This window comes from Leopardus geoffroyi, chromosome B4 (genome assembly GCF_018350155.1).
Source record: "Leopardus geoffroyi isolate Oge1 chromosome B4, O.geoffroyi_Oge1_pat1.0, whole genome shotgun sequence".
NCBI lineage: Eukaryota > Metazoa > Chordata > Mammalia > Carnivora > Felidae > Leopardus > Leopardus geoffroyi.
The window spans coordinates 41,061,922-41,088,038 of NC_059341.1; the positions used below are offsets into that span (position 1 = coordinate 41,061,922).

At 52.2% G+C, this 26,117-nt stretch overlaps 1 protein-coding gene across 4 annotated transcripts; it reads left to right on the forward strand.

Moving 5' to 3' along the window:
- The first annotated feature begins 8,922 nt into the window (after positions 1–8,922).
- PLEKHG6 (pleckstrin homology and RhoGEF domain containing G6) lies at positions 8,923–26,025 on the forward strand. 4 transcript variants are annotated; one of them, XM_045462750.1, is made up of 16 exons: positions 8,923–9,186; positions 10,904–11,019; positions 12,331–12,486; positions 13,061–13,225; positions 13,578–13,673; positions 13,964–14,014; positions 14,373–14,522; positions 15,699–15,809; positions 15,964–16,113; positions 16,325–16,462; positions 16,761–16,880; positions 17,241–17,373; positions 17,494–17,609; positions 24,106–24,251; positions 24,901–25,596; positions 25,794–26,025. In XM_045462750.1, exons 4-16 carry the CDS (start codon positions 13,088–13,090, stop codon positions 25,801–25,803), a joined length of 2,055 nt encoding a protein of 684 aa, XP_045318706.1. In that variant the 5' UTR covers positions 8,923–9,186; positions 10,904–11,019; positions 12,331–12,486; positions 13,061–13,087; the 3' UTR covers positions 25,804–26,025. The 4 variants fall into 4 exon arrangements, with proteins under 4 accessions (XP_045318706.1, XP_045318704.1, XP_045318707.1 ...); XM_045462748.1 differs by having other exon boundaries at positions 9,074–9,186; positions 10,814–11,019; XM_045462751.1 differs by lacking the exon at positions 8,923–9,186 and adding an exon at positions 9,393–9,550.
- The last annotated feature ends 92 nt before the right edge of the window (positions 26,026–26,117 follow it).

Sequence of the window (26,117 nt, forward strand, 5' to 3'; positions counted from 1 at the left end):
TCAATAACTTACCCAAGGCCAGACAGCTAATAAGTGACAGAACCAGGCTTCCAATCCAGGCTGCTGACTACATTCATGAGCTAAACTGCATGAGGCTGCCTCTCTGAAAAAATTTAAGGTCAGGGAAAGCTCTGGACATCCCACTGGGGAAGTACAAGTCCAACAAATTTTTAAGTGTAATGTGTATTTGAAATATATTTCTGCTTTGATCAATTTTGTACTAATGATTCTAACGATGTGTAGAGTATGGCAAGAGCAAACAGGGCAAAATGTTGATAATTGATGAATCCAAGGAAAGCATATACAAGAAGTTATCATATCATTTTGCAACTTTTAAAAAATTTTAGGGGGTGCCTGGGTGGCTCAGTCAGTTAAGCATCTGACTTCGGCTCAGGTCATGATCTCGCGGTTCGTGGGTTCGAGCCCCACATGGGGCTCTGTGCTGACACCTCGGAGCCTGGAGCCTGCTTTGGATTCTCTCTCTCTCTCTCTCTCTCTCTCTCTTTCTCTCTCTGCCCCTCCCCTGCTCATGCTCTGTCTCTCTCTCTTTCTCAAAAATAAAATGTTAAAAAATTTTTTGATTTTAGAATTCTCTAAGTTAAATAAAAAATGAAGAATTTTTTAATGTTAATATAATATGCTAAAAATTACATTTAAAACTATAAGGAAGGGACGCCTGGGTGGCTCAGTTGGTTAAGCATCTGACTTCAGCTCAGGTCATGATCTCACAGTTCATGGGTTCAAGCCCTGTGCCAGGCTCTGTGCTGACAGCTCAGAGCCTGGAGCCTGCTTCAAATTCTGTGTCTCCCTCTCTCTCTCTCTCTGCCCCTCACCTGTTAGCACTCTATATCTCTTTGTCTCTCAAAAATGAATAAAAACATTAAAAAATTTTTTTTAATTTTTTTTTAACGTTTATTTATTTTTGAGACAGAGAGAGACAGAGCATGAGCAGGGGAGGGGCAGAGAGAGAGGGAGACACAGAATCCGAAACAGGCTCCAGGCTCTGAGCTGTCAGCACAGAGCCCAACGCGGGGCTCGAACTCACGGACTGTGAGATCATGACCTGAGCCGAAGTCAGACGCTTAACCGACCAAGCCACCCAGGCACCCCCAAAAAATTTTTAACATAAGGAAAAAGTTTAGACCTAAAAAGTATGCAAGGATGTATATAGTTGTCCAAAATTCTTTTGGTAGTGGTAACAAGTACAAAGTTTGAAGACAGCAGTCTAAATCAAGAACATCTCAGAAAACTGCCATGTTTTGCTTTCACCCATTGGCCAGAACTCACTACGTGGTCACTTGCAGCCCTGTCATTGGTGAGCTCCGGGAAATCAGCCTCTAAGATGAAACTATGAATAGATGAAGTTTATTGGAAGCACTCTTGGCTTCAACCCTTGCGGAGGGCAAATGAAGCAGGACTGGGCAGAGGGAGAGGTAGGGCAATGACACAGTTGCAACAAAAGCCTTAGTTGAAATCACAGACAGCTCTGGAGCTGGGGTGGCCAGGCAGGTTGTCCCAAATCGGAACAAGGGGGCCAGAACTTTATACTTCCACATCAGCCAGTCATCAGACACAGGCTGCCCCAGGGGAAGGGGCAGACACTTGAGTAAGTAATGCAGTTCTTCAGCTGAAGCAATCCATGGAAGGGAAAACTCTGCTGCATCCCCATCTTACAGATAAGGAAGTTGAGGCACATGGAGATTAAATAGCTTGCCCCAGGTCACAGAGCCAGTAAGTGGTTGTATCAGCTTGCTATTGCCACATTGATGCTGCATAACAAACATCCACAAAACCTCTACTAACAGGCTAATAATAATTACTTTTGCGAATGAGTCTATTGGTCAGCTAGGAGCTTCTGCTGATTTGGGCCAGGCGAGGCTCACCTCAGCTGGGCTCACTCATGCATTTGTGGCTATGGGTCAATGTATTCTGCCTGACCAGCCTCAGCTGAGATGACTTGGGTCTCTTCTGCATGGTCTCTCGTCTTCCAGAAGGCTACCCTGAGCTTATTCTTGTGATGGTGGGAAGGGTCCAAGAGAATGAAAGCACACAAAGCCTTTTGAGGCCCAAGACTGGAAACCAGTACGTCGTCACTTCTGCCACTCTATTGGCCAAAGCAAATCACCAGGCCAAGCCCAGAGGGAGTGTGGCAGGGTGCTCTCAGATGACAGAGAGCCACAGAGGCATAAAAACCCAGGGACGATCCAGTGATGGAGCCACGATGCAAACTTCAGAGATCTCTTTTAACCAGTATTTCACAGCCACCTCCCTAGCAAATCTTTGACAATATCTTTTTCAAGTTCCATCACTGCGTGTGCCCAGCACATTGCTGCGCTCAACGGAGAGGCAAGGTCCTACTTTCAAGGAACTTATAGCCTAGTTTAGGAGATGAGACACCACCGTGGAAAGGTTGATGACACTGAAACCAAGACAAATGATAGGGGGATGAAAGCAACAGGAATCAAAGGTAGGAAAGGGTACTGTGGACTGGAGAGGTGGGGAAGGTCGGGTGGGAGGTTCATCTGGCTCTTGCACAACATGCAACATTGAGTCAGATGATGAGTAAGGAGAGTGGGATAATTCTATTTCTTCTCCACTCCCCCAGGTACTGAAGGAGGGGAAAGAAAAGGGATGGAATGAGGGACCTAGGAAGAAAGTCAATTTCTAAATCCCCTCTTCATTGTGTCCTCAGCCACTTAGGGTTTCCTTCCACCTCCCCTGGACACGCATTCAGTGCCCAGCATGCCAAGGACAATCCTATTCAATTTGTATATGGGTTTACTACCCCCTTTTGAGAATGGTAGGTTTTCAGAAAAATCTTTGGTTTTATTGAGCGGAAGGGTGGACCGAGCTGCACAAGGGAAGGTGACAATGGATGGCTTTATAAAGGAAAAGGAATGGAGCTGGGGGGGGGGGGGGGGCAGCAGGGGGAAGGACCAGGCACAGGGGTTGGAAGGAGACAGAAAAGAGGGTGGGAGAGGTTTGAACAGATGAGAAGGGATCTTTGGGGGACAGGGAATGATGTGCAAAGACCTTTTTTTAAGGAATTGTTGCCATGTGGTCGGCTGCAAGACCCTGGGCTCCAGGTCAACAGCCTTTAGCAAAGACCAAGGTTACTTCTCAAGGCTTCAGGGGTTAGATTTCTGTTCCTTTGAATGCTGAGGTGACCTTCAGGGTTGAAACAAGACAGTCCATTTTCCTTGTTTATCTTGTCACATGGCAAGTTACATACACAGAGCAGCCCATTTATTTTCCCATAGGACAGGAGCTAAAAGTGCCAGTTTCGCTGTGAGGCAAAAACATGAGAGCAAATCCTGGCTTTTCTTCTTGCTAACTTAGTCATCTGAAGCATGTTACGTAACCTCTGAGCCTGTTTCTTCATGTGTCCTAGGAGGATAATATCTAACTTATAGAGTTTTTGTAAAGATTAAATGAAGTGAAACATGTCAAGTTGAGCTTAATTATGCCTGCTTATAGTAATTGCTTTATTAAAATGTTAGCTGTTATTATTATAATGATCCTAAAATTTAATATTATTATCCTCATTTTACATATAAGGATGGAGACCTAGAAAAGTCAAGTCCTCTTGCCCCAGAAGCCTTTGTGAAGGGCTTGCCTTTGAACAAAGACACTGACAGGGAACAAAGACCATTAAGGTAGGTGTAGGGCTATGACCGAAGGTCATTTAGGCAGATAGAAAGGATTAATGCAAGACTAGGGTGGGGACCAATGTAAAATGGGAGTCAGGTCAGAGGAAGGTATCTGTCCTAAATGCTCACAAAGATCTCCTGTTCGGAGGCTAGTGGTTGGACCAATTCCCAGCTCTAAAGCCTTGTTAGATGTGGGGATTGGATCCCAAGTGTTCCGTGTGCTGGCTTTGTGACCTTAGCCAAGTTACTTTACCTCCAAGACTCAACCTTGCATCTATCAAATGGGAAAATACCAGTAGTACCTGTTTCCACTGGGTTGAGTAAAAGAATGTTGATCAATCAACTACACTGGGCATCCAGCACAGTGCCTGGCACCAGACCTAGGTGCCTCAGACCTATGTGACTGTCCATAGGAACCCAAACTGAGAATTAAGGTCTCTAAAGGATGGTCTCTAAGATGACCCAGATTGTGGCTCAATTATCCAAAAAGGGGTTCATGATACAGAGAAGGATAGTTCCCAAAGTATGAGGAAATTATCTTCAGCTTGAGCTGGAGGTATTTGGGTCAGAGATGAGAAAGAACTTCCTGAAAATCAGGTTGTCAACTTAAATTAGAACTAATGATTTAGGACTGTGGTGCTGGCCTCTACTCAAAGAGTAAAATATCTGCCCATCCTCCTGGACTGGGCAACATGTATCATAATGATATGGGATGAGACAGTCAGCCATCCTGGGCAAATAAGCCTCAAAATATACGGTCCAAGAACAAGGACTGGCTGTAACCTTGGACGAAGCAATGAGGGTCACAGAGCTAGAAACTGACTATGGCAGGGAGCCAGGCTGTTCTAACTTGGAGAGCATTTGCAAAGACCAATGAGAGCCTTAAATTTCACAATTACAAGTACTTTTGAGTTACCCTGGGCCGAAGAGGTGGAGACCCACTGTCAGTATAGACCTGAGGAAGGAAATCAGGTGATTCCTGGGAGGAAGGGGGCTTGAAGGAAGTGAGCACACCTCCACTAATCAAAACCACTTGAACAAAGGCACAGAATCTAGAAGCAGCATTACTGGAGGTTATCAGGTAGAGACTGATAATGGGGCTATCTGTCAAGGTCATTAGCCAGTGTTCTTGCATGAGGAGGACTGTTGGATTGCAAGACTGCATGGGTCCTATTCAAGTGGAAAAGGGCAGGGCTTGGGGGCCTGTCCACTCCTGGCCCCAGAAACCAAGTCAAATCTCATAGCATTTTGGGGGGATGCCACTAGAGGAGACCATGGCCCCCAGGTGCAATGCAGCAAAGATAGAGGAGAAATAAAATATCTCTACATGTTGATACATTGTTGTCATTCTTGAAGCCTTAGCTGCCTAGGAGGAGAGAGGAATTGGGAACATTCCCACACATGGGGAACTCAGGGCCATTGCCTTGGGTTCACCTGCTGAGGAACCTGCTGGGCATCCCGAGCCACGAGGCCCTATTGGTCTTGCTAAGAGTCCACAGCCAGCTCTGGGGACTGATCACGTAAGAGCACAGACCCTTGACTGCTCTAGGAAACCTCAAGATGATAAACATACCTTTGGAGCCCTCAGCTCCTCTTCTGCTCCCTCTCCTCCCTTGGCTTCCACCAGAGGGAAAGGCTCCAGACTCTCACGGTGCCCCAGTCTTGACTTCATGTAAGAAAAGTATCTGATAAACAGAAGGCAGAGGGAGCCGTGCCTCCTCACATGGAAAATGTTGCTAAGCCGTCATAGGGCTCTTTATTCTGAGCCCTCATCATCCACAGAATCCTTCTTGGCATAATATGCTAGGCCGACCAGTACTAACCCATCAGGAGTGATGTGCAAGGTGAAACTTACATGGTATGTTTGTCCTAATGAGACAGGAACCTTTAGAAGAAGCAGTGAGGAAATGCTGAAGCTACAGTCATGGAGCAGGAATGCCAAACTGAAGTTAGGACAGAATCCCAGTTATTTAAAAAACAAAGGTGGTTCCTTTGAGCAGAGGTAGAGAGATGACAGTAGGCGAGTCTACCCACAACTCGATTCCATCTGGATCCTCTAGAGAATCAATGCAGTTCAATTCCACAGATACTGGATGCCAGTCCTGTGCCAGGCCCTAGGCTGGGGGCCAGCTCTCAATGAGCTTGGAGTCTAGTGAGGGACATGGGCATATCCAATAGTGACAGTATTGGGCAGCATAAGAGTGGTATCTGTTAGGGGTGCCTGGGTATCCCAGTGGGTTAAGCATCTGGCTCTTGATTTCAGCTCAGGTCATGATCTCATAGTCATGAGTTTGAGCCCCACATCAGGCATTGCAAGCCCCATGAGCCCAATGAGCCCAATGCAGGGCTCGAACTCAGGACCATGAGATCAGGACCGTGAGATCATGACCTGAGTCGAAGGAGCTTCACTGATGGAACCACCCAGGTGCTCCTCCCCCTTTCTTTTTAAACATGCTTCTACACTTCTCTGGGTCTTTGTCCACGCTGTTCCCTCCTCCAGAAATGCCCTTTCCTCCTTTTCTGCGCTGCAAACTCCTACTCATCCTTAAAGTCCCAGTACAAAGCCCACCTCCTCTATGCAGCTTCCCTGGCTCCTTCATGTAGCTATTAGTCCCCCCAAAGAGCTCCCGTGGCTCTCAGCTCATTCGTTATATGTATGACGTATAGATCAGTGTTCTGTTCACCATCCATCCATCTCTCCATTATCTGTAGCCGCCTGGAGGCCAGGGACTGTCTCTTGCACTAGGAATAGGACTAATCCTCATACTGGGAATATATTGCTCTATACACTCCCTTCTATACCTTCTTGCACAGACGAACACTGTCAGTAAGTGTGGAAGGAAGGCTGGGAGGGAGGGAGAAGGGAAGCAGGAAAGGGGAGGAGGGCATCAGTCCTGGTCTGCAGCACTGGCAGCTGTGCCCAGCGGCCTGGCCTCCTGGTTTCAGCTGCCTCACATGCCCCGGCACCTCCCAGCTCAAGCCCTCAGGTTCCCCTCCTCTCCCTGACCCTGGGCTAATGAGGATGCACCTGCTAGCACCTCATTAACCCAGATGGCTCCCGCCCTGCCCCGAGAGGTGTGGGCTGGGCAGAGCTCTGAGCTCAAGGGAGTCTCCCTGACCTTCCCACCTGTGGAGGCAGGGAGAAGGGACATGGAGCCCCACATGCCGCCCCCAAAAGATTACCCTCAAGCTCTGAATCCTCAAAGCTCTGGTCTTGGACACACAGACACCTTCTCATCAGCTGTGGGGTGGGGCTGGCAGATACCCTGACAGAAGGTGTCCACACTAAGGGAGAAACTCAGGCTCAGAGGAGGGATAGGACTCAAGCTAGAGATGTGAGGAAAGTCTGGGCCTACCAGGAGGAAAGACAAGCATCCAGTGCCCCTCTCTGGACCAAGGGCCAAGTGCTCCCCGGCACCCCACAGTAGAGGCCAACCCTGCAACCCCCCCCCCCCCCACCAAGCCTCTGGGCTTCATTCAGCTCCCTGAGCCCAGTTCCCCCTCAGCCTGTCTGAAGGGGGCTCTCCACAGGGGAACCTCCCACGGGGAAATAGGTGTTGTGAGGGCGAGGATCTGACAAGGCCAGAATAGAATGGCTAGATCACAGGAGTCCCACCTCCCAGCTCACAGCTTGTGCCCAGCCACACCTCCCGCTTTTAGACTCCAGCTTTCCCTGGGAACCTCTCCTCCCAGAGAGGCTGAAGACAGGCCCCAAGGCAGTGGCGGGTGGAGATTGGATCACTGACTTGAGAGCAGTGAAAGGGTTAACTCTCCTTGTGTCCACTGGGCCAGTCTAGCCAGCTCACCCCAGAGCCCTGTAAGTCCAGACCTGTCTCTGGTGTTCTCTCCATTTCCCTTTCCCTCTTACTCCTCCTTCTGGGAGATTTTGGGAGGAGAAGCCAGGGGCCCTAGGCACCAGCTCTCTCTGGGGTGTCATTTAATACTGCCAGTAATCACCATCTCCTGGTTTATTAGCTGTCTTTCCCTCATGGCTACTCTTGTCATCCCTGAATCTCTGTCTCTTTCTGTCTCTCTGTGTCTCTCTCTCTCTCTGTTTCTGTCCCTCTCTCTCTCTCTCTCTCTCTCTCCCTCACACACACACACACACACACACACACACACGGTGTGAATGGAAAAGAACGGGGCTTCTTTCCACTACAGTTCCTGCCCTACTCAGCTCCTCTCCCTAAAACTGACTTGACCAACTGGGAGGCAGGAAACAGGAGGTAGGACGCAGGGAGCTAGAGGTACTCTTCCAAAACAACAGAGCAATCCCGTAACAGCATGCTCAGAAAAAAGAGAATATTGAAGGAGCAAATATAAGGAGGGTGGATGAAATTAGAAGCCATAGAATGAAAAAGACTCCTCTCCCAAACAAAACGGAATCATTGGAGTAAGGACTAGAACACTTCCAATAATTTATGTGTTTAATATGTCAGAAGAGGGGCACCTGGGTGGCTCAATTGGTTAAGCGTCTGACTTCAGCTCAGGTCATGATCTCGCGGTCCATGGGTTCGAGCCCCGTGTCGGGCTCTGTGCTGACTGCTCAGAGCCTGGAGCCTGTTTCGGATTCTGTGTCTCCCTCTCTCTCTGCCCCTCCCCCGTTCATGCTCTGTCTCTCTCTGTCTCAAAAATAAATAAACGTTAAAAAAAAAAAATATGTCAGAAGGGAGAGAAGAATGGAGACCCTTTCCCCTAGTGATGTAATGAAATTATACTTTTGAAAATGTTTCATGAATTTCAGAATGTTCTACAAATGGAAGGAGTCGTATCCATCGCTGCGTAGCTGATCTGTGTGAGGAAGACTGCCCAGCCCCCACCACTACAGGCTCTTTGGCTTCATGATTGTAAGATTATAACGACCCAGCATCTGTGGACACTTCTAATTTCCAATATCCAGCACTTCAGCCGGGTGATGGGTCACGATTTGGGGATGTAAAAATGTGGCCCTTTCGTGTAATGTCCAGCCAGAGCCCTTGCTGGAACAGTGCCCATGTCAGCAGCCACTGCAGGTGCCAGGATGGTCCTTGTGAAACCTGGGATGTGCCTGTGTGCCAGTGAAGTGTGAGGGTGTCCCCATCTGATACCCCTGTCCACCCGCCCCTAGTCCTGGGTGCTGGGAGAAGTGCCGGGTCTGGCCTCAGAGGGGCACCAAGTGCCATCCCAGGAGCAAAGGCAAAGTCCAGAGACAGCTTTCGACCCGATGGCCAGGGCAGGCATGTGAGAGATAAGGGTCACACTTTGGACTCAGCCAGAGAACCCGGGCCCCTGTACCCCTTCTACTGGCAGTCCCACTCCCCTGCCCAGTTAAAGGAGGAAGACAAGGCTGGGGAAGGAGGGGATACCCGGCCACTCGCTGCACCTGAAAGCCAGTTGGGCGCCAAAGATCACTCCGTCCTTACCCTCACCACCGCCTGCCGCGACGCCCAGCCTCGCATTTATGCCTCATTACTCTGGCGCCTCGCAGGGGTCTGGCCAGGAGAGCAGGGCCGGAGGGTGGCGCGCGGTTCCAGGTTGCGCACAGTCCGGGTAGCTGGTGAGTTCGGGTGCGAAGGAGGGAGGGGAGGGGGGGCTGCGCAGTGAGCTCTCCTGGCCCGGGGAGAGGTGGCTGCGTCCCTGGCACGACACCCTCCGTCCCCGGGGCCCCACGGGTGCCCTCGCGGCACAGCCGGTCCGGAGCCCGCGGTGAGAGGGCGGTGCCAGCCCGCGTCCCCGCCCCTCTCCCTCCACCTTCCCTCCCGGCCCGGCCCTGTGCTGCCCGGGTCCCGCGGGCCGCTCGGTCCCAGACCCAGGCCTGGCTGCGGGGCTGGCATTGCCGGAGCAGCCGTCGGCGACCGGGAGCCCCGAGGGCGGGGGGCCGGCGGCGCGGGAGGCGGGCGCCGGGACACCTGCGGGCACAGGTGAGCGGCGGTGAGCCGGCCGGACGGGGGCGGGACGGTCTGGGGACGGAGGAGGGGGCCGAGGCTGGCGGCGCGGGGGCGAGAAGGGAAGGGAAGCCCGCGTCAGAGCTCGAAAAGGTCCGGGGGTAGGAAGAGGAAGAGAGAGAGAGAGACAGGCAGCCCTTGAAGAGATGATTGTTGGGAGGGGACCTGGGGGACAATGAACGTTTTCCTCCCTTGCTCATAAACCAGAGAAAAGTAAGGGGCTGAGCAGGGGCCTCAGGCCCATCTGGAGGGGCACAAGCAGCTACTTAGAAGGCCTCTGCTCTCCAGGCCCTGCCCACTCGAAGGGTAGGTCCTCTATCCAGGTTTACGGGGAAGTGATGGACCACCCCCACCCCCCACCCCCCCCCCACCGACCTGGCTCCGGCTCGGCTGTCTGGAGGTGTTCCCAGAGGCTGGGGAGCACCAAACATACCCTCCTGCCCCTTGCCTCTGTCTGTAAGCCCAGCGGCCTGCTAGCTGTCTTCCCTCACCTCCCTGTCTGTGGCCAGGAGGGTCCAGTCGGGGGTAGGCAAACTTTGAATAAAGGGCCAGAGAGTAAGTATGTCAGACTTGAAGCCTATAGGAACTGTCTCTGTCACAACTAGCAATAAAGCAGTGGTAGACAGTTGGAAGGGAGTAAATGTGGCTGTGTTCCACTAAAACTTTACTTAGGGACCTTGAGATTTGAGTTTTATACACTTTTCATGTGTCCTGGAATATTATTCTTCTTTTGGTTTTTCTTCCCGACCATTCAAACACGTGAAAAGCATTCTTAGCTTTCGGGCTGTACAAAAACAGTAGGCAGGTGGTTCGGTGTCCAGTGCCCCCCACCCCGTGTTCTCCCTGCAGCTCTTCCCTGGGCTGGGGGTGGGTGGCTAGGTGCAAAAGAAATACCCCCCCTGGAAGGGGGCATCCAGGAAGCCTGGGGACCTGCCTATGGCTCTGGCTCCCAGCTACTCAGGACTACAAGCATCCTTTGAGGCAGACGAGGGAGCCTGTACCCCAAATGTGCATACACGTGAGGAAGGAGGCATAGCTCCAAGGGGGCTTCCACCCAGCATGTGGGGTCCTACCCAGCTCCACCATGTCACAGGCAGTTATGCCCCCACAATAAGTGACAAGCTCTTGTTCCTTCCTCCCCCACTCCATCATCTTTCCTTCTTCCGTCCCTTGGTCTCCAACCTGGAGCCACCCACTGATCAAGGCTGGCCCTTCCATTTCTCTATTTTCTCTGTGCAGCCTCAGGGGACCCTTTTCTCCTGGACATTGAAGCTATGACCCTTCCGAGGTGACCCAGGAGAGAAAAGATGCAGACCTTTGCTCTTCCAGATGATGGTCCCCTCCAAGGACTTGTGGCCTCCCGCATTGAGACTTATGGGGGCCGGCATCGGGCCACCACCCAGAATCCTGCTGGCAGTCTCTATCCCCGAGGAGGGCCTGTGCTGGTGAGTCCAGGCTGCCCCCAAAATGACCTGGGTGGGGCAGAGGGAGGATACCAAGGCTTTCAGGTCTATCTTGCAGGTTCATGGGCTGCTCTATTCCTGTCCCTCACCCCTACCTTCTTTCCTGGCTTGTGAGGGAGAGGAGGGCAGGGTTGGGCCAGACTCCCAGGACTCCACACCCATCCCAGGCAGATGCGGCAGGTGAGGCAGAGAGCCAGGAGAAGCCAGGTCCTCAGAAGAGGTGCTGTTAGACAGGTCTGAGGCATGGAGGTGAGGGGTGGGGGGTGGTGGAGAGTGGCATGTATCAACCCTTGGGGTTGGTACCTCCCAGACTCCCGCCTCTACCTGGGAGGAGCCTGTGGGCTCCCTGAGACCTGCTCCCTCTGAGTCAGCACTGAAGGAAGAGCAAAGGTTCTGGATGTCCCTACTCTGCAAGCGGGGAGGGGTGCAGAGGCCTGCCTGGGCTTCACCACTGCTCCGCCCTCCTGGCCTGCCTCAAATGCTGACCAAGAAAAGGGGTGTGGAGGCCAAGCAGTGTTTCCCTCAGCCTCCAAGCTACCCCGTCACCTTGAGAACAGTTCTGCTTCCAGCTGGGGTATCCCCTGTCTTACTGGAAGAGGATTTTGCCCTGGGAGACAAGGAAGACAGCTAGGGACTCTCCCAGGCTGAGGGCAGGAAGGGAGACTAGGAAGTACGCAGTGTTAGTCAGGCCACAGGCAGATCAAGGAATGTGACCAGGCCTGCCCCGGGGGGGGGGGGGGGGGGGGGGGGGCGGGGAGGAAGACGTGTGTGTGGCCGGCGTTTGGTCTCAATCTCTCATGTAGAAGGGCAGCCACTCCCAACTGGAAAGGACACAGGCTGCATGCCCCTGGGGGGGGAGGCCGCACATGCGTGCTCCCTCATCCCCACATGCAAGGAAAGCTGCGAGGGACCCAGAATGCACTGTGCAACGCAAGCCCATGGTACAGGAAGCACGCCTGTGAGTGGGCAGATGCTGGGGGACACACACACCAGAGCCCAGGCGTGTAGGTGCCTGTGCGCCCGCTCTACAGTAGGCCCCCCACTTCTGCCCCTGGGCCCACTAGGGGAGCCAAGCTGGCATGCCCCTGCCCAGCTCCGCTTGGCCTCCCTGGCAGCAGGTGCTGTGACTCAGGGCGGGAGTGGCTCACATCAAACTGGTTTGAAGGGAGAGGTGAGCCCGCCCTGCCTGCAGCGGTCAGGGACACCGTCTGGAGTCAAGCCCCCACTACCACTCTGGGACTTCTGGGAAAAGGGAGGCCCCTCTAAGAACTTACCCTACTCCTCCTCCTCCAGGATCCCAGTCGCCGACGCTTCCAAGACTATGTCCCCTTTGCCAAGGGTTCTGGCCAGGTCCGAGGCCTGTCTCCCCTGAAGTTGCGAGAGCCAGAGCATGAGAAGAGGCATGGAGGCCATTTGGGGGCTGGCCCACCACACTCCCCCAAACTCAAGGTGAAGGGCCCCTCTTCTCCCATTCCCATGCTCATAGCCAAGCCATGGGGTCCTCCACAGATGGTCAGGGCCAAGAGCATGGCCAGCTCCTCCAAGAAGCTGGATCTGGTTCTGTCTAGAGACCCTCTCAAGGATGCATCTCCAAACCATGCTGCCTCATAAAAATGTTCATTTTAGAGGCAAATGTCAAAATGTTGCCTGAGACCACTGGTTCCCTAGTCCTGTCTGGTCTCCACCCAAAGGTCCCTCTAAAGGGTTCTGCCTCAGAAGGGCCCTACAAAGTATCTTTCTGGTCAGAGAGCCTAAGTCAGACTCCTCTGTCAGGCACCTTTCTGGAGACCAAGGTACGTCTCCATGCGTGTTTCAGCGATGCCCTTTCACCTGTAATCCCAGCCGGGGTCAACCCCTGTCCCCCAGGCCTCCGTGTCCCCACTCACAGACAGTGCTGCTTGCCACCTCCCATTCTCAGACACACACACACACGCACACACACACGCACATGCAGCCCTCCCCAGACCAGGGGTCTGGGTGCACAGGACATGGCCAGGACTGGTCCCCTTCTTGGCTCTCCCAGGAAGTCCCCAAGGCCCAACAACTGGAGATGAGGCTGCATACATTCAGCATGTTTGGGATGCCCCGCCTGCCCCCTGAGGACCGTCAGCACTGGGAGATAGGAGAGGGCACTGACAGTGGCCTGGTCATTGAGAAGTCCTGGAAGGAGCTGGTGCCTGGGCACAAGGTAGGCCTGGAACACAGTGTCGGTCCCTGTGGTGTCACAGACGCACACATATACCTCCCCTCTGCCCTGGAAGAAAGAAAGGCCTTGGGAAGTGGGGTCACATGGGGAAAGCATTTGGAGACATCTCGTTCTGGGTTCAACTCCTAGTTCTGCCACTGACTAGTGAGACCTTGCTCAAGACTGTAAACCTCTCTGAGCCTCAGTTGGTTCATCTGTCAAATGGGGATAACATCATCTACACACTTGAGGATTAAAAGGTCATCTATGAAGTAGATCTAGTAGCATTGAACAGATGACAGCTGCTGTTCTTGTCATTATTCCCCCAACTGAGCCAGCACTGCCCCTACCCCAGGAGATGAGCCGGGAGCTTTGCCACCAACAGGAAGCACTGTGGGAGCTGCTGACCACCGAGCTGATCTATGTGCGGAAGCTCAAGATCATGACCGACGTGAGCTGCCCCCAGCTCCAGCCCAGGCCCCCACCTCAGCCACTTACCCATCTCCCTTGCATTGTCCCCCATTCCCCCAGGCCAAGAAGGGAGGACCATGGCAGGGGGTGGGAGGAAGGTAGGGGTGGGGGACAGGCAGCTGAGAGATCCCCCTCATTGGAGTCCTCCCCGGGATCTTAGGAAGAAGGTTAGCAGTGGTAAATCTGGAGGTAGAGACGCTTCAGAGGACTAGGCTGGGGTCCCAAAGGTAGAGGTCAGGTGCTGAGACCCTCATCTTTCCCTGCATCCAGCTCCTGGCCGCTGGCCTGCTGAACTTGCAGCGAGTGGGGCTCCTGACCGAGGTGAGTGGGTACTCTGGAGGACCCTCCACACCCCAAGCCCTGAGCCCGCAGAGTGGGAGTGGGCTTGCAGAGAGCCCCACAGGCTGCTGTCCAAATTCCCTGTTTTCTAGGACACCCCCTGCCCTCCCTGGTCCCCTTCCTGCTCTCGACCCCAAGCAGGCTGGCCTCTGCTCTTTTCTGGTGTTCAGCACAGCTGCGCCGATGTGCCAGAGAAGTAGAAGGGAAAGCCCCAGCCCCTTCCGTCTCTCAGCTCCCCTGCAAGTTTCATCCAAGCTTACAGTTCCTCACCTGTCCACGGCCAGTGCTGCCTGACAGTGACCTGCCAAGGCTTGTGGCTAAGCTCTGCTCCCTCCTCCAGGTATCAGCTGAGACCTTGTTTGGAAATGTCCCCAGCCTGATTCGAGTCCACAAGAGATTTTGGGAGGAGGTGCTGGGGCCCACCCTGGGGGAGGCTCGAGCCTCAGGCCAGCCTCTGGACCCTGTCAGTCTACAAGACGGCTTCTTGACGGTGAGGCATGGCGAAGGGCCACGTGTGGCTGGGGCGGGCCTGGGAGAGCCCAGAGAGATCCTGTCTGCAGGATCAGCCTGTGCCACTCAAACCCTTCTGGGAGTTGGGGGAGTCTGAGGGCACGCCCCCACCCCCAGAATATCACCTCACCTCCTGCCCTTCATTTCACCGATACGACCTCTGTCCCAAAAGTTCTTTGGTCTTTTGGTGACTCTTTTGAAATGAAATGCAGCTATCTCAGAGAAGGGTTCCACTGAATCTCTTAACTATACAATCTTACTTCTTGGCCAGAAAGCCTCTGACAAACAGCTGCGAGAAGAATGGGGCCAAAGCAAGGCATCCCCTGGGCAACTGGCTGGGGGTGGTGGGGGGGGGGGGCGTATAAAAGGCCACAGGGCACCCAGAGCATGGAGAAATGTAATAAGAAAGCAAGAGCCCTGGGGTGCCTGGGTGGCTCAGTCGGTTGAGCGTCCGACTTCGGCTCAGGTCATGATCTCACAGCTTGTGAGTTTGAGCCCCATGTCGGGCCCTGTGCTGACAGCTCAGAGCCTGGAGTCTTTTTCAGATTCTGTGTCCTTCTCTTGCTGTGCCCCTCCCTCACTCATGCTCTGTCTCTCTTTCTTTCAAGAATAAATAAAACATTTAAAAAATTTAAAAAAAAGAAAGAAAGAAAGCAAGGGGCCTGGGGTCAGACTTTCTTCCACGGTGTTACCCAATCAAGAAAATGTGGGCCTTGCAGAGCCAGAATAGGGGACAGAGGTGGGGAGACAGTCTCCTGGGAGCCATTGGTACCCCCTTCCATAGGAATAGGGCTTCTGGGCAACCCTCAGGTCACTACCCACCTCTGTGTGAAACGAGACCTGCTGTGTCCTGAAAACATTCCAGCTGAATTATTGATGACAGGAGAGTCTGTCCAGAGAAGCAGGGTACAGTAGGGGCTGTGCATGGGAGCTCAGGGAGTGGCCATGGGTCAGCCACCTGGGATCTCAGTTTCTCCCTGGAACCCAGAGGGAGGGGCTGGCAGTCATGGGGGAGAGCGTCATGGAGGGTAGGGATTGGCACCAACTGGACTAAGGGTCGGTGGGAGGCTCTCTCCTCCGTGCTCCCCGTGTTCTGCAGCTGGAGCCTGTATTTCATGACCTTCTTCCCCCTGCCTGCCCGTATCTGTCCCCTCAGTTCAGCCAGCGGTTCCAGCCCTATGTCCAATACTGCCTGCAAGTGAAGCAGACCATGGCTTACGCCCGGGAACAGCAAGACAACAATCCTCTCTTCCATTCCTTTGTGCAGGTGGGAGAGAGGGCGCCTGGGAAGGGGGCTGGGGTGGACCTGAAACAACCAGATCATCCGGCATCTCCAGCTGAGTCCAAAGCTGAGTCCGGCGCTAGAATGGGGCGGCAAGGGGCCTTCGGACTCCTGACCCCCTGCCCTCCTCTGCTGGCAGTGGTGTGAGAAGCACAAGCGCTCGGGGAGGCAGATGCTGGGCGACCTGCTCATCAAGCCCCACCAGCGCATCACCAAGTACCCGCTGCTGCTCCAGGCTGTGCTTAAGAGGAGCCCTGAGGCACGTGCCCGGGAGGGCCTGAGCGCCATGGTATGTGGCCTGGCAGGGCCGTGCCTTGGGCGCTGGGGGCTGGTGTGTGGGAACTGATTTCCAGGAACTCTTAAGGCTCTTAAGGGTCTCTTTCCTCATACGTACGTGCCAGTGTGGCACCGACCGGCCGCCTGGGTTGTCATTGGTGGGGTGAGATGTACGGGGTAAAGAGGTGAGCTGTTCCTTCTTCCACACCCCGCCCGTCACCTAGATTGCCGCTGTGGAGTCATTCCTGCGATACGTCAATAAACAGGTGCGCCAAGGGGAAGAGCAGGAGAGCTTGGTGGCTGCAGCCCAACGCATTGGGCCCTATGAAGTGCTGGAGCCATCCAGTGAGGAGGTGGAGAAGGTGAGGGAGGGCAGGGGGAAGGGGGCTCAGCAAAACAAGGTCCCTGGGAAAGAAGATGAAGCAGAGGCCTGGAGGCTAAGGGGCAGAGGTGGCACAGAGGGCCCGTGCCCACCATTCCTTCGCCATGAGGAGGGGCTGAGGGTCAGAGTTCTAAAGAGTGAAAAGGAATTACTGGCTGCTTCCTCTCCCTCCAAGAAGGCGAGGATGAGGGGAGAAGGTGCTGGTGATAGAACAAAGACCCATGGTGGCTGGGAGGGGGAGGGGGAGGCAGTGATCCTCTCCGCACTGTGTCCCTCAGAACCTGCGTCCATTCTGCACCCTGGACCTGTTGTCGCCCGTGCTGGGGGTCGCTCCCGAGCACACCAGGCAGCTGCTGCTGGAGGGACCCGTGCGAGTGAAGGAGGGGCGAGAAGGGAAGGTGAGGGGCTACGGGGAAGACCGGAGAAGACGGCAGGTAGACTGAAGAGAAGGGAGGGGTGCCAGGACACAGGATAAGAGTCAGAAAAGCTGGAATTGGGCAAAGAGATGTTTGTGTGTCTGTGTGTGTTGAGAAGGGGACGTGCTGTGGCTAAGCTCTGCTCGTCTGTATGCCCCTGAATCAGCCTGTAAGACAAGAGATGGGACCAAAGTGACACCCCTTCCAGCTCTAGCGTTCCACGGTTCTGTCCCTTGTGCACATGTGCACCCATGCACGCACACCATGCAGGAGCCCCAGTCCATGTGCCACCCTTCCCCTGCTCCAGCTGACCCTTGTCTCTCTCTGACACCTGCCTCCCAGCTGGATGTGCACCTGTTCCTCTTCTCTGATGTGCTGCTGGTGACCAAGCCCCAACGCAAGGCAGACAAAGCCAAGGTCATCCGTCCCCCACTCATGCTGGAGAAGCTTGTGTGCCGACCACTCCGAGACCCTAGTATGTCTCTCCTGCGGGGACACTTTCCTTCTCCTTTCCTCTTGGCAAAGGGAAGGAGCAGTCAGGATGGGGATCAAATATGGTCTAGCCCTTGAGCAGACCTTCACCTCCTCTACCCAGACAGCTTCCTGGTGATCCATCTCACTGAATTCCAGTGTGTCTCCAGTGCCCTCGTTGTGCACTGTCCCAATGCTGCAGACTGTGCCCGGTGGCTAGAGAAGACCCAGGAGGCCCAGGTATGTGAAAGCCAGGAGTAGAGAGCGGGGAGGGGCCCTCGGAGGTCAGAAAAGGGAGCACAAGAGGGAGGGAGGAAGAGAAAGAGGCTGAGGTGGATGCAGGTTCAGTCTGGTTCGGGCCCTCAGGAGGGAGACACAGCCTTGACAAGAGCATGAAAGGAAGCCTTTGGCCAGCTACTGTGCCAGTCACTGGGAGAGCCCAAGACAGCGTCCCCTCAAGGCTTTTGTACCCTGAAACCATGATCTTCTGAACTTCATCTTCCATTCAACATTAATGGAGCACTTGCTGGGTGCTAGGGAATCAGAAAAGAATAAAACACCACTCCCCCCCCCCCCACCTCGGAATATGCGCTGCAGCCTAGCTGGACAAATTAGTGTACAAATAATAGAAACATAGAATGGAACTATGTTCCATTAGTGTACAAATTATATTAGTGTACAGATAATAGAAAACACAGAATGGAACTATGACCAAGAAGGGAGTAATTCATTCTGTCTGGTGTGTTGGTTGGGAAAAGGGGACATTGCAGAGGGAGGTCTGCTGAGATACTTTCACAGAGAGGCTATGGTCTGAGCCCTGTTTAGGGGGATATCTAGGAGTTCGTGAGGAGAACAAGGATGGGAAGGAAAGTTATTCCAGATGGAGAAGCAGATTGTGCAAATGTGGGAAACATGAAACTGTGTGTGTGTTGAGAAAACCACTGGCCTCATAGTTGATATTACCAGGACAGAGCAGGCATAGTGGCAGAGAGGCCAGAGGGTAGGTACTACCAGCTCATGTCTACGACTGGGTGCTATGCTAAGGAACTTGAACTTTGTCCTATCGATGACAAGGATCGAGAGAAGGTGTTTAACAGGGCAGATTCATGTGATAAAAGCTAGAGGAATTCAAAAGATCCAAATGGAGCTGTACTAGTTACCATAAACTTAATGGCTTAAAGCAACAGAAACATTGTCTCACCGTTCTGGAGGCCAGATGTTGGTTGCCTCTTCCAGCTTCTGGTAGCTTCTGGTGTTCCTTAGCTCATGACTGCCTCACTCCAGTCTCTGCCTCTGTCTTCATGTGGCCTTCCTCTCAGTCTGTCTCTGTGTACAAATCTCCCTTTCCTGTCTCTTATACAGACACCCTAAATCCAAGATAATCTCATCTTGAGATCCTTAACTGAAGATCTTTACACATCTGCAAAGACCCCCTCTTCCAAGTAAGGTCACATTTACAGGTTCTGGGGGTGAGGACCTAGACATATCTTTCTGGAGCCTCTATTCAACCCACCATAGGAGCAGAATGGCCAAAAAGTAAAGATTTGAATTGGCCTTTTAAGGATGGGGAAGACCAGAAACAAAAGAATCAAGGAGCAACTGGGTTGGATTATTTTGGGGACAGTGACCACATCTGTCTAAGTCTGAGCCAAGGGTTTATGCGAACAAGTGAGGAGAGGCCAGGTTTTACAGGACCCCAAAAGCTACAGAAGAGGGCAGACGGGACAAGGTTGAATTGAATTGGGTTGACAAGAGAGAGCCACCATAGATTCTTGAGCAAGGGAATGCCACGGTGAAATCAGTGCGTTCATCTTGAATTGATAGCTGGCAGCATGATAGGTGGGCTGGAGGCAAGAGAGATTGGTGGCAGGAGATTTACTGTACTAGTTTGAGTGTGAAATATTGAGGTTTAGTGTCATATTCTTAGGGACATGTTGCAAAAAAGGGGGAAAAGTTGGAGGGGGGCAGGTTAGAGAAAGGAGCTAGAGAAGGAAGAGAAGCCTTTGGGAGACTGTAATTAAAAACCTATATTGAGGGGCGCCTGGGTGGCTCAGTCGGTTAAGCGTCCGACTTCAGCTCCGGTCACGATCTCGCGGTCCGTGAGTTTGAGCCCCGCGTCGGGCTCTGGGCTGATGGCTCAGAGCCTGGAGCCTGCTTCGGATTCTGTGTCTCCCTCTCTGCCCCTCCCCTGTTCATGCTCTGTCTCTGTCTTAAAAATAAATAAACGTTTAAAAAATTAAAAATAAAAAAATAAACAAAAATAAAAACCTATATTGAATGCAAGAAACTCCAGGTTCAGACACCAGTTCTACCTCTTCCTAGCTGGGTGGCCTTAGGTGAGTTATGTGGTCCGCTGAGTTTCCATTTCTTCACCTGCAAAATGGACATAAATAATGGCAGTCCTTGCGTCATAGAGAGGAGCCCAAAAAACCGTTCTTTTTTTAAATATTTTTTTTACATTTTTATTTATTTTTGATAGACAAGGAGAGACAGAGCACAAGCGGGGGAGGGGCAGAGAGAGAAGGAGACACAGAATCTGAAGCAGGCTCCAGGCTCCACACTGTCAGCACAGAGCCTGATGGCAGGGCTCGAACTCACCAACCGTGAGATCATGACCTGAGCCGAAGTTGGACACTTAACCAGTTGAGCCACCCAAGCACCCCAAGAAGTCATTCTGATTAAGCAAGGCAGCATGCTACCAGCTCTAGGTAAATGCACCCTAATGCAGGTCACAGATTAGGGAGGACAAAGGATGATTTCCCCTTTGAAAGACAGCTTTGGCAGCCCCCTCTGTGTGAAATGAAATCAATACAAAGAGGGAAACCTGTTGGGTTGGTTGTTGCTTCCTGGGAGGGGTGGGTCTAGAGCAGTAGTAAGTTTTAAACAGAAGCACTTTGAAAGTGATGTGGTGGGGGCTAGGCAAGTGAACATACCTTAGGGACTCTGGGAAGTATAGAACACAGCCCTGGGGTTCAGGTGGGGACAAAGGATGAACTATGAAAGTTGCTAAGAGAGTAGATCTTAAAAGTTGTTAGTTAACAAAAGAGAAAAATAATTTTTTTTGTGAAACGTATGGTGACAGATGTTAACTAGACTCACCAAGGTGATTATTTCATTATACAAATGTTGAATCATTACACGGCACACCTGAAGGTAATATAATGTTATGTCAATTATACTTCAATTACCAAAAAAAAGGGCATTTTGAACAAAGCAAGAAATCTTAATGTAGACTGTTTCTAAAGAATGCAACCTCATTATTTTTACAGTTAAAATCAAATTAGTGGTTCTCACAGGGCTTGCTTTAATGAATAGATAGTAATGATTTGTCCTTGGCACATTAGGTAATTAAGGCTTCTGGAACTTTTGAAAATGTGTGAAAATAGTCTTGCTCTTTAAATAATTTTAAGCATTCTTCCTGAAATCTTATCTATACTATCATATCATAATGTGGAGAGCTTATTTAAGAAAAGAAAATCCAGAACTTAGTCTCGGTTTAGTGTATTAAAAACCATGAATTAGGAGAATAGAAAGTAAATATGAGGATTTTGCCATTAAAAAAAAGGCATGAAATAAGAATTAAAGACAGAACCTCAAGATCTTGTGTCTTACAACCCTGTAGGACTGCCACTTCCTTGAATACCTGAAACAAGCCACAGGGCTCCCCAAGGCACCAGGTGGGGGGCCCTCACAGGAGGCCCTTTCCTTCACCACCCCACTGTCAGAATTCTGTCTTCTTCCTTTGGTTCTCAGTCCCAAAATGACACCCCCTCCCGCCTCCCTTTAGAACCCCCAAGGGACCACTACAAACTATTGGGATTTTATTCAAACTAATTTACCTCGGGCAGTCTCACTCCTGGCTAACAGAGGAAAGGAGGTCACTTCTGATACATAACCAAGCAGTGCACAAGCTCCCTGGCCTCCCTTAGCAAAACAAAGAACACTGAAACTGAAATTAGTTTGTCCTGCTATTGTTTCACATTGAATTCTTAAAGAAAACTGCTCTCTATTGCCATCAGCCTTTGTAAACTGATAAAGGCAGTGGAATATCTATTGGTCCCCTTGATAGAGCAACCACCCAAGGGTGGGACTGTTGCTTTCTCCCCCTCACAGAAATGTAGATGTAGATTTATTCCCTGCAGCTCTAGCCAGGGCAGCTTAAACTTTTAGGGGGAAAAAAAAAATAGCTTCTCTAGGGAAGACAGACTAAATCCTGGGAAATGCCCATGATTAGGGACTGGGAAGAGGAAAAAGGAACCAGTGACAGGAACAGAAAAACCTGTCAGAGACAGAGGTCAAAAGATGAATGGCAGGAGGCTGAAGCAGGCTGCTAAGGTAATAGCCAGAGCCCAGCTCTCACCTGTTATCTGTGTTCTTGCAGGGGTTATGTCATCTCTCCAAGCCCAGTCCCCATCTGGGGAATTGCAGTGATAGTGGGCACAATCATGCAGGAGAGATGGGACAATTATTGTTGCTGCTTGGCATGAGGCCCAGCACTTAATGGGCGCTCCATAAATGTTTGTAATTATCATTAGAAGAAGGAGGTGATCAGTGGCGCCTGGGCGGGGCTAGGTGCTGACTAGGGAAAGGCCTCACAGCTGCTCAGAGTTCGTGGGCACTTTGAGAGATCTGTGTTAGTCCACTGGGGGAACTTTGGGAGGAGCAGATGAATCTAGGAGCAACCCCAGAGGCAGTGGGGAGAAGAGGTGTTTCCTCTCAAGGCTTATGTCTTCCACCAGGGCAAAGAAAGAAGAATCATGCTGGGGGAGCCCTCCCTTCCTCTTCTCAGCTTTGTAGAGGAGCCACATTTTGGCTCAGGCACCGATTTCCTCTTCCCTTCCCAACTTGATTCTCCTCTTACCCAAGCTGAGAAGATCCTCCCAGGGTTGCTGGAGAAGCTTTGGGGTGTCTGGGGGGGACCTCAAACAGCCCCATTCCCTGATGCCTCAGGTCCCCTCCCTCCCTGCTTTTTCCTAGGGTTGGGCCAGGGGCAACTGCCAGGGGCACGTTTAGTGGAGATACTTGTATTAGATGTTCCTTACAAACCCCACCCCTTCCTCCCAGTTCTTTCCTTCCCCACACCATCCTATCCTGGACTTCCCAAACACTCCATTGAACTTGGGTCATATGGAGCCACGGGCAGGTCATCTCAGCCCAACAAGCAGGCTGCTCCACTCCACCCTGGCCCCAAGAACAACCCCACCCAGCATCCTTGCTTCTTGTTCCGTCCCACATTGGAGATGAGGGAGGAGGTCACAGGACCTGGCCCTGGTGTGCTGGTTCTCTGCACCCAGGTACCATCATCCCTTGCTTTGGCCAACTGACTAGTCTTATGAGACTAAGAATCTTTGCACTGCTTTGTCACTCACAGGACTGAGGGACTGGAGAGCCAGAGAAAGGAAACTTGCAATATAAACCTGATGTTCATCCATTTCTCCAACATGTCTATTGTCCTGACCCGGCTACCCCCCTGTTTCTGGAGAGGCTTTGGGAAGGTCCAGGTGTCCAAGAGTTGCTGGTTCAGATACCTAAGCTGGAGAGATAATCAAAATATTTAACCACCAGTATGGCATGGCCATCACCCAATTAGAGTGGAGCATCTTGGGAGCTTGGGAGTGTGCTAGAGGTCCCCTGCTGTGCCACATGTTATCACTGGATCTTGAAGGATGCGGTTACCAGTCCTAGGGAAAGGAGGCAGGAGGCTTGGACAGCAGCCCTTTGCTTACCACCATGGAAGTACTCCAATATTTTAACAATGATATGGCCATACCAGTGAGTACTGATACCAGCACTGCCCGCAGCTGCCACCAGGACCTCCCTTTGCCCAGCCTGTGCCTTCAACCTGTCTGTGGGTTCTGCTGCCTTCCCTCCCCCTCCCCAAGCAAATGTCCTTTAGCAACTCTGCCCTTTAAGGCTGCCCTTGAAAGTCAATGTAGTTCCTGAACCAGGACTCAAAAGAGAAGGCCCAGTCCCAGTTCTGCTTCTCTTCTCGTGGGACTTGAGCAAGTCCCTTTGTCTCTCTAAGTCTTGTTTTCTCATCTGTAAAATGGGCTAATATCCATGCTTTCCAACCTACAGGGTGATGGTGTGTATCAAATGATCACATGCATGTGGAGGTGCCCTGTAAGGTGCTTCTCAGATGTCACTATTTTGTTCGGAGGGCACCTGTGTGAAAACTTTGAGGGAAGAAGACAGAAAATACAGTGTATCCTCTCCCATTCCTCTTGGGACGGTCTTGCTTTCATCTCTGAAGGACAGCAGAGGACAAAGCCTGACCCTGCCCACCCTGGCAGCAGGAGAAGGAGTAATTTGAGGGCCCACCACCATTTAGAACACTTATACCACCATCACCATATATCAGGGAGGGCTTCCTGAAGGAGGGAAGAGATTGGAAAGAGGGCTTAACAAGGGGGCATAAGAAGCAGGAAGAACCGCACAAGCAGGAAAGGGGGTCTTCTGTACACCTCACCCACCCCCAGAGCCAGTTGGAGGGTTCAATTCCTGGCGCCATCCCACTCTCTTTTGCCCCATGACCTTGGCAGTTACTTATCCCGAGTCTCCATTTTTCCCTAGTAAAGTAGGAGTAACAAATAATATCTGCCTCATAGCCTTCATAATATAGTCATAATCTGTGAAGATTAAATGAGATAATATGTATGTAAAGCACTTAGCACATGGGTGACGTACAGCAAGTCTCAATAAATAAGAGCTCTTAATGAAAGTATGCCCACCCCAGATCACCCTGCAAAAGCTGAAGACAGAGGAGTATGTCCAACAGAAGAGGGAGCTCCTAGCTCTCTATCGGAACCAGGACCGGGAGGCCCCACACACCAGGCCCTCCTCACCTTCCCCGGAGGACTCTCAGAGCAGCGCAGAGGGGAGGTAAGACCCACAGGGACCACAAGTCTCTCAAAGTAGGGGGACTGCAGGCAGGGAGAGAGGGGAGAGGAACCCACACAGCAGAGAAGTGGCAACACAGCTTCTGGGGACATTGGAAATAGACAGAGGAACCCAGGCTACTGGTTAGAGTGGAACAGGTTGGCACTAGTCAACAGTTGCCAGGGTGACAGAAACAGACACAAGAGACGCAAGCTCCTTGAGAGGAGCAGGCTCCCCAGGCCAGGGATGAAGAGTGAGAGCCAGTATGGGATTTGCAGAATGTCGCAGCTGCAAGGATCCAGAGAGGGCGAGAGGTTCGTTCACAGGAACACATCTGTTCAGCAGCATGGTTAAGGAGAAGAAAGATCCATCACTGGGGGATTGCCTCAGGGGAGCTCAGGAACCCTTCAGCAGATAGCTGAGCACCTGCTTGGCACAAGGTCCTGGGCCAGGTACTGTGGCTAAAATACCTTAGAGGAGCTTACAGTCTAGCCAGCAAGATGAGAAAATAATCGTGCAGTGTAAAGGTGGTACCGAAGTAAGTTTGGAGGAGGGGCTGTTTCTGGATAGGAAGATCAAGGGAAAATTCCTGGACTTGAACTTGACCCCTCAGCACCCGACTCTGACCATTTACTCTTCCTATAAATTGTAGGACTCCAGAGTTCTCAACCGTCATCCCCCAGCTGGTGGTGACAGAAGACGTGGATGAAGAGCCTCTGTTGGTACCAGATGATACTTCAGACTCTGGCTATGGGACCCTGATCCCAGGCTCCCCCAAGGGGCCCCATTCTGTGAGCCGTCTACGCCCACAGGCCCTTCGGCGTGACCCTCGTCTCACCTTCTCCACCCTGGACCTCCGAGATGTTCCTTTGCGCCCTCAACCTCCCAACCCCCAAGCCCCCCAACGCCAAAGCGCCCCTGAACTGCCAGGGGAAGGTATCCGAAGAGGAAGCAGCCTTCCCAGGCAAGATCCACCAACCTGGTCTGAAGAAGAAGACGGGACCTCAGTAGATGGGAATGTGGTAGCAGAAACGCTGCATAGGGCCCGACTTCGGAGACAGCTCCCCCCATCCCCAACCCACACTGACTCTGCTGGGGAAAGCCCCTGGGAGTCCTCAGGGGATGAAGAAGAAGGGCCCCTCTTCCTGAGACCTGACTGCACCCCCTCCTCTCGCCCTCTCCGGGCTGAGGACATGCTCAGAGAGATCCGGGAAGAACTGGCCAGCCAGAGGATTGAGGGCATCCCCGAGCCTCGGAGGAACAACAGGCCTCAGAAGCTGACCCGGGTCCAACTGAGGAGAATGCGTGGGCCCCACATCATTCAGCTGGACACCCCCCTGTCCACATCGTAAGTGCTGAAGGGAAGGTGGCCTGGGAGGGGGTGGAGAAGCCAGTATGGAGTGAGAGGGGTACCAAAGATGTCAGTGGGGACAGAGTATAGAAGGAGGGCAATACCGGAGCAGGGGCCATGGCAAGGAAGGGTACTTAGCCTCACTCTTCACCCCACGTCTGACTTTGCCTAACACCCACCTCCTTTCTTTTCAGAGAGGTGTGAGGAACACTCAGGACCTTTGGCATTTCTCCCGGAGGAAATCTCTCCCCACGAGTGCTGGTCACCACCCCACCCCTGGACTCTACCTCAAGGACCACACTTCCCAATAAGAAGCCTGGCCCGGGCACCATGCCCTTCCTGCTCTGAGGGCTTTGGGATCAAGTGCTGTACATTTTTGTACCATAGACATACCAGAGTCCCACATAAAGTTGTACATAAAAATGACCGCCTGGTCATTACTAGATAAGGGTGGGAAGAAAGAGAATCTGATGAGGAAGGGGTCAGAGAGTGAGCACAGGCTGCTCCTTTGTCAGCTA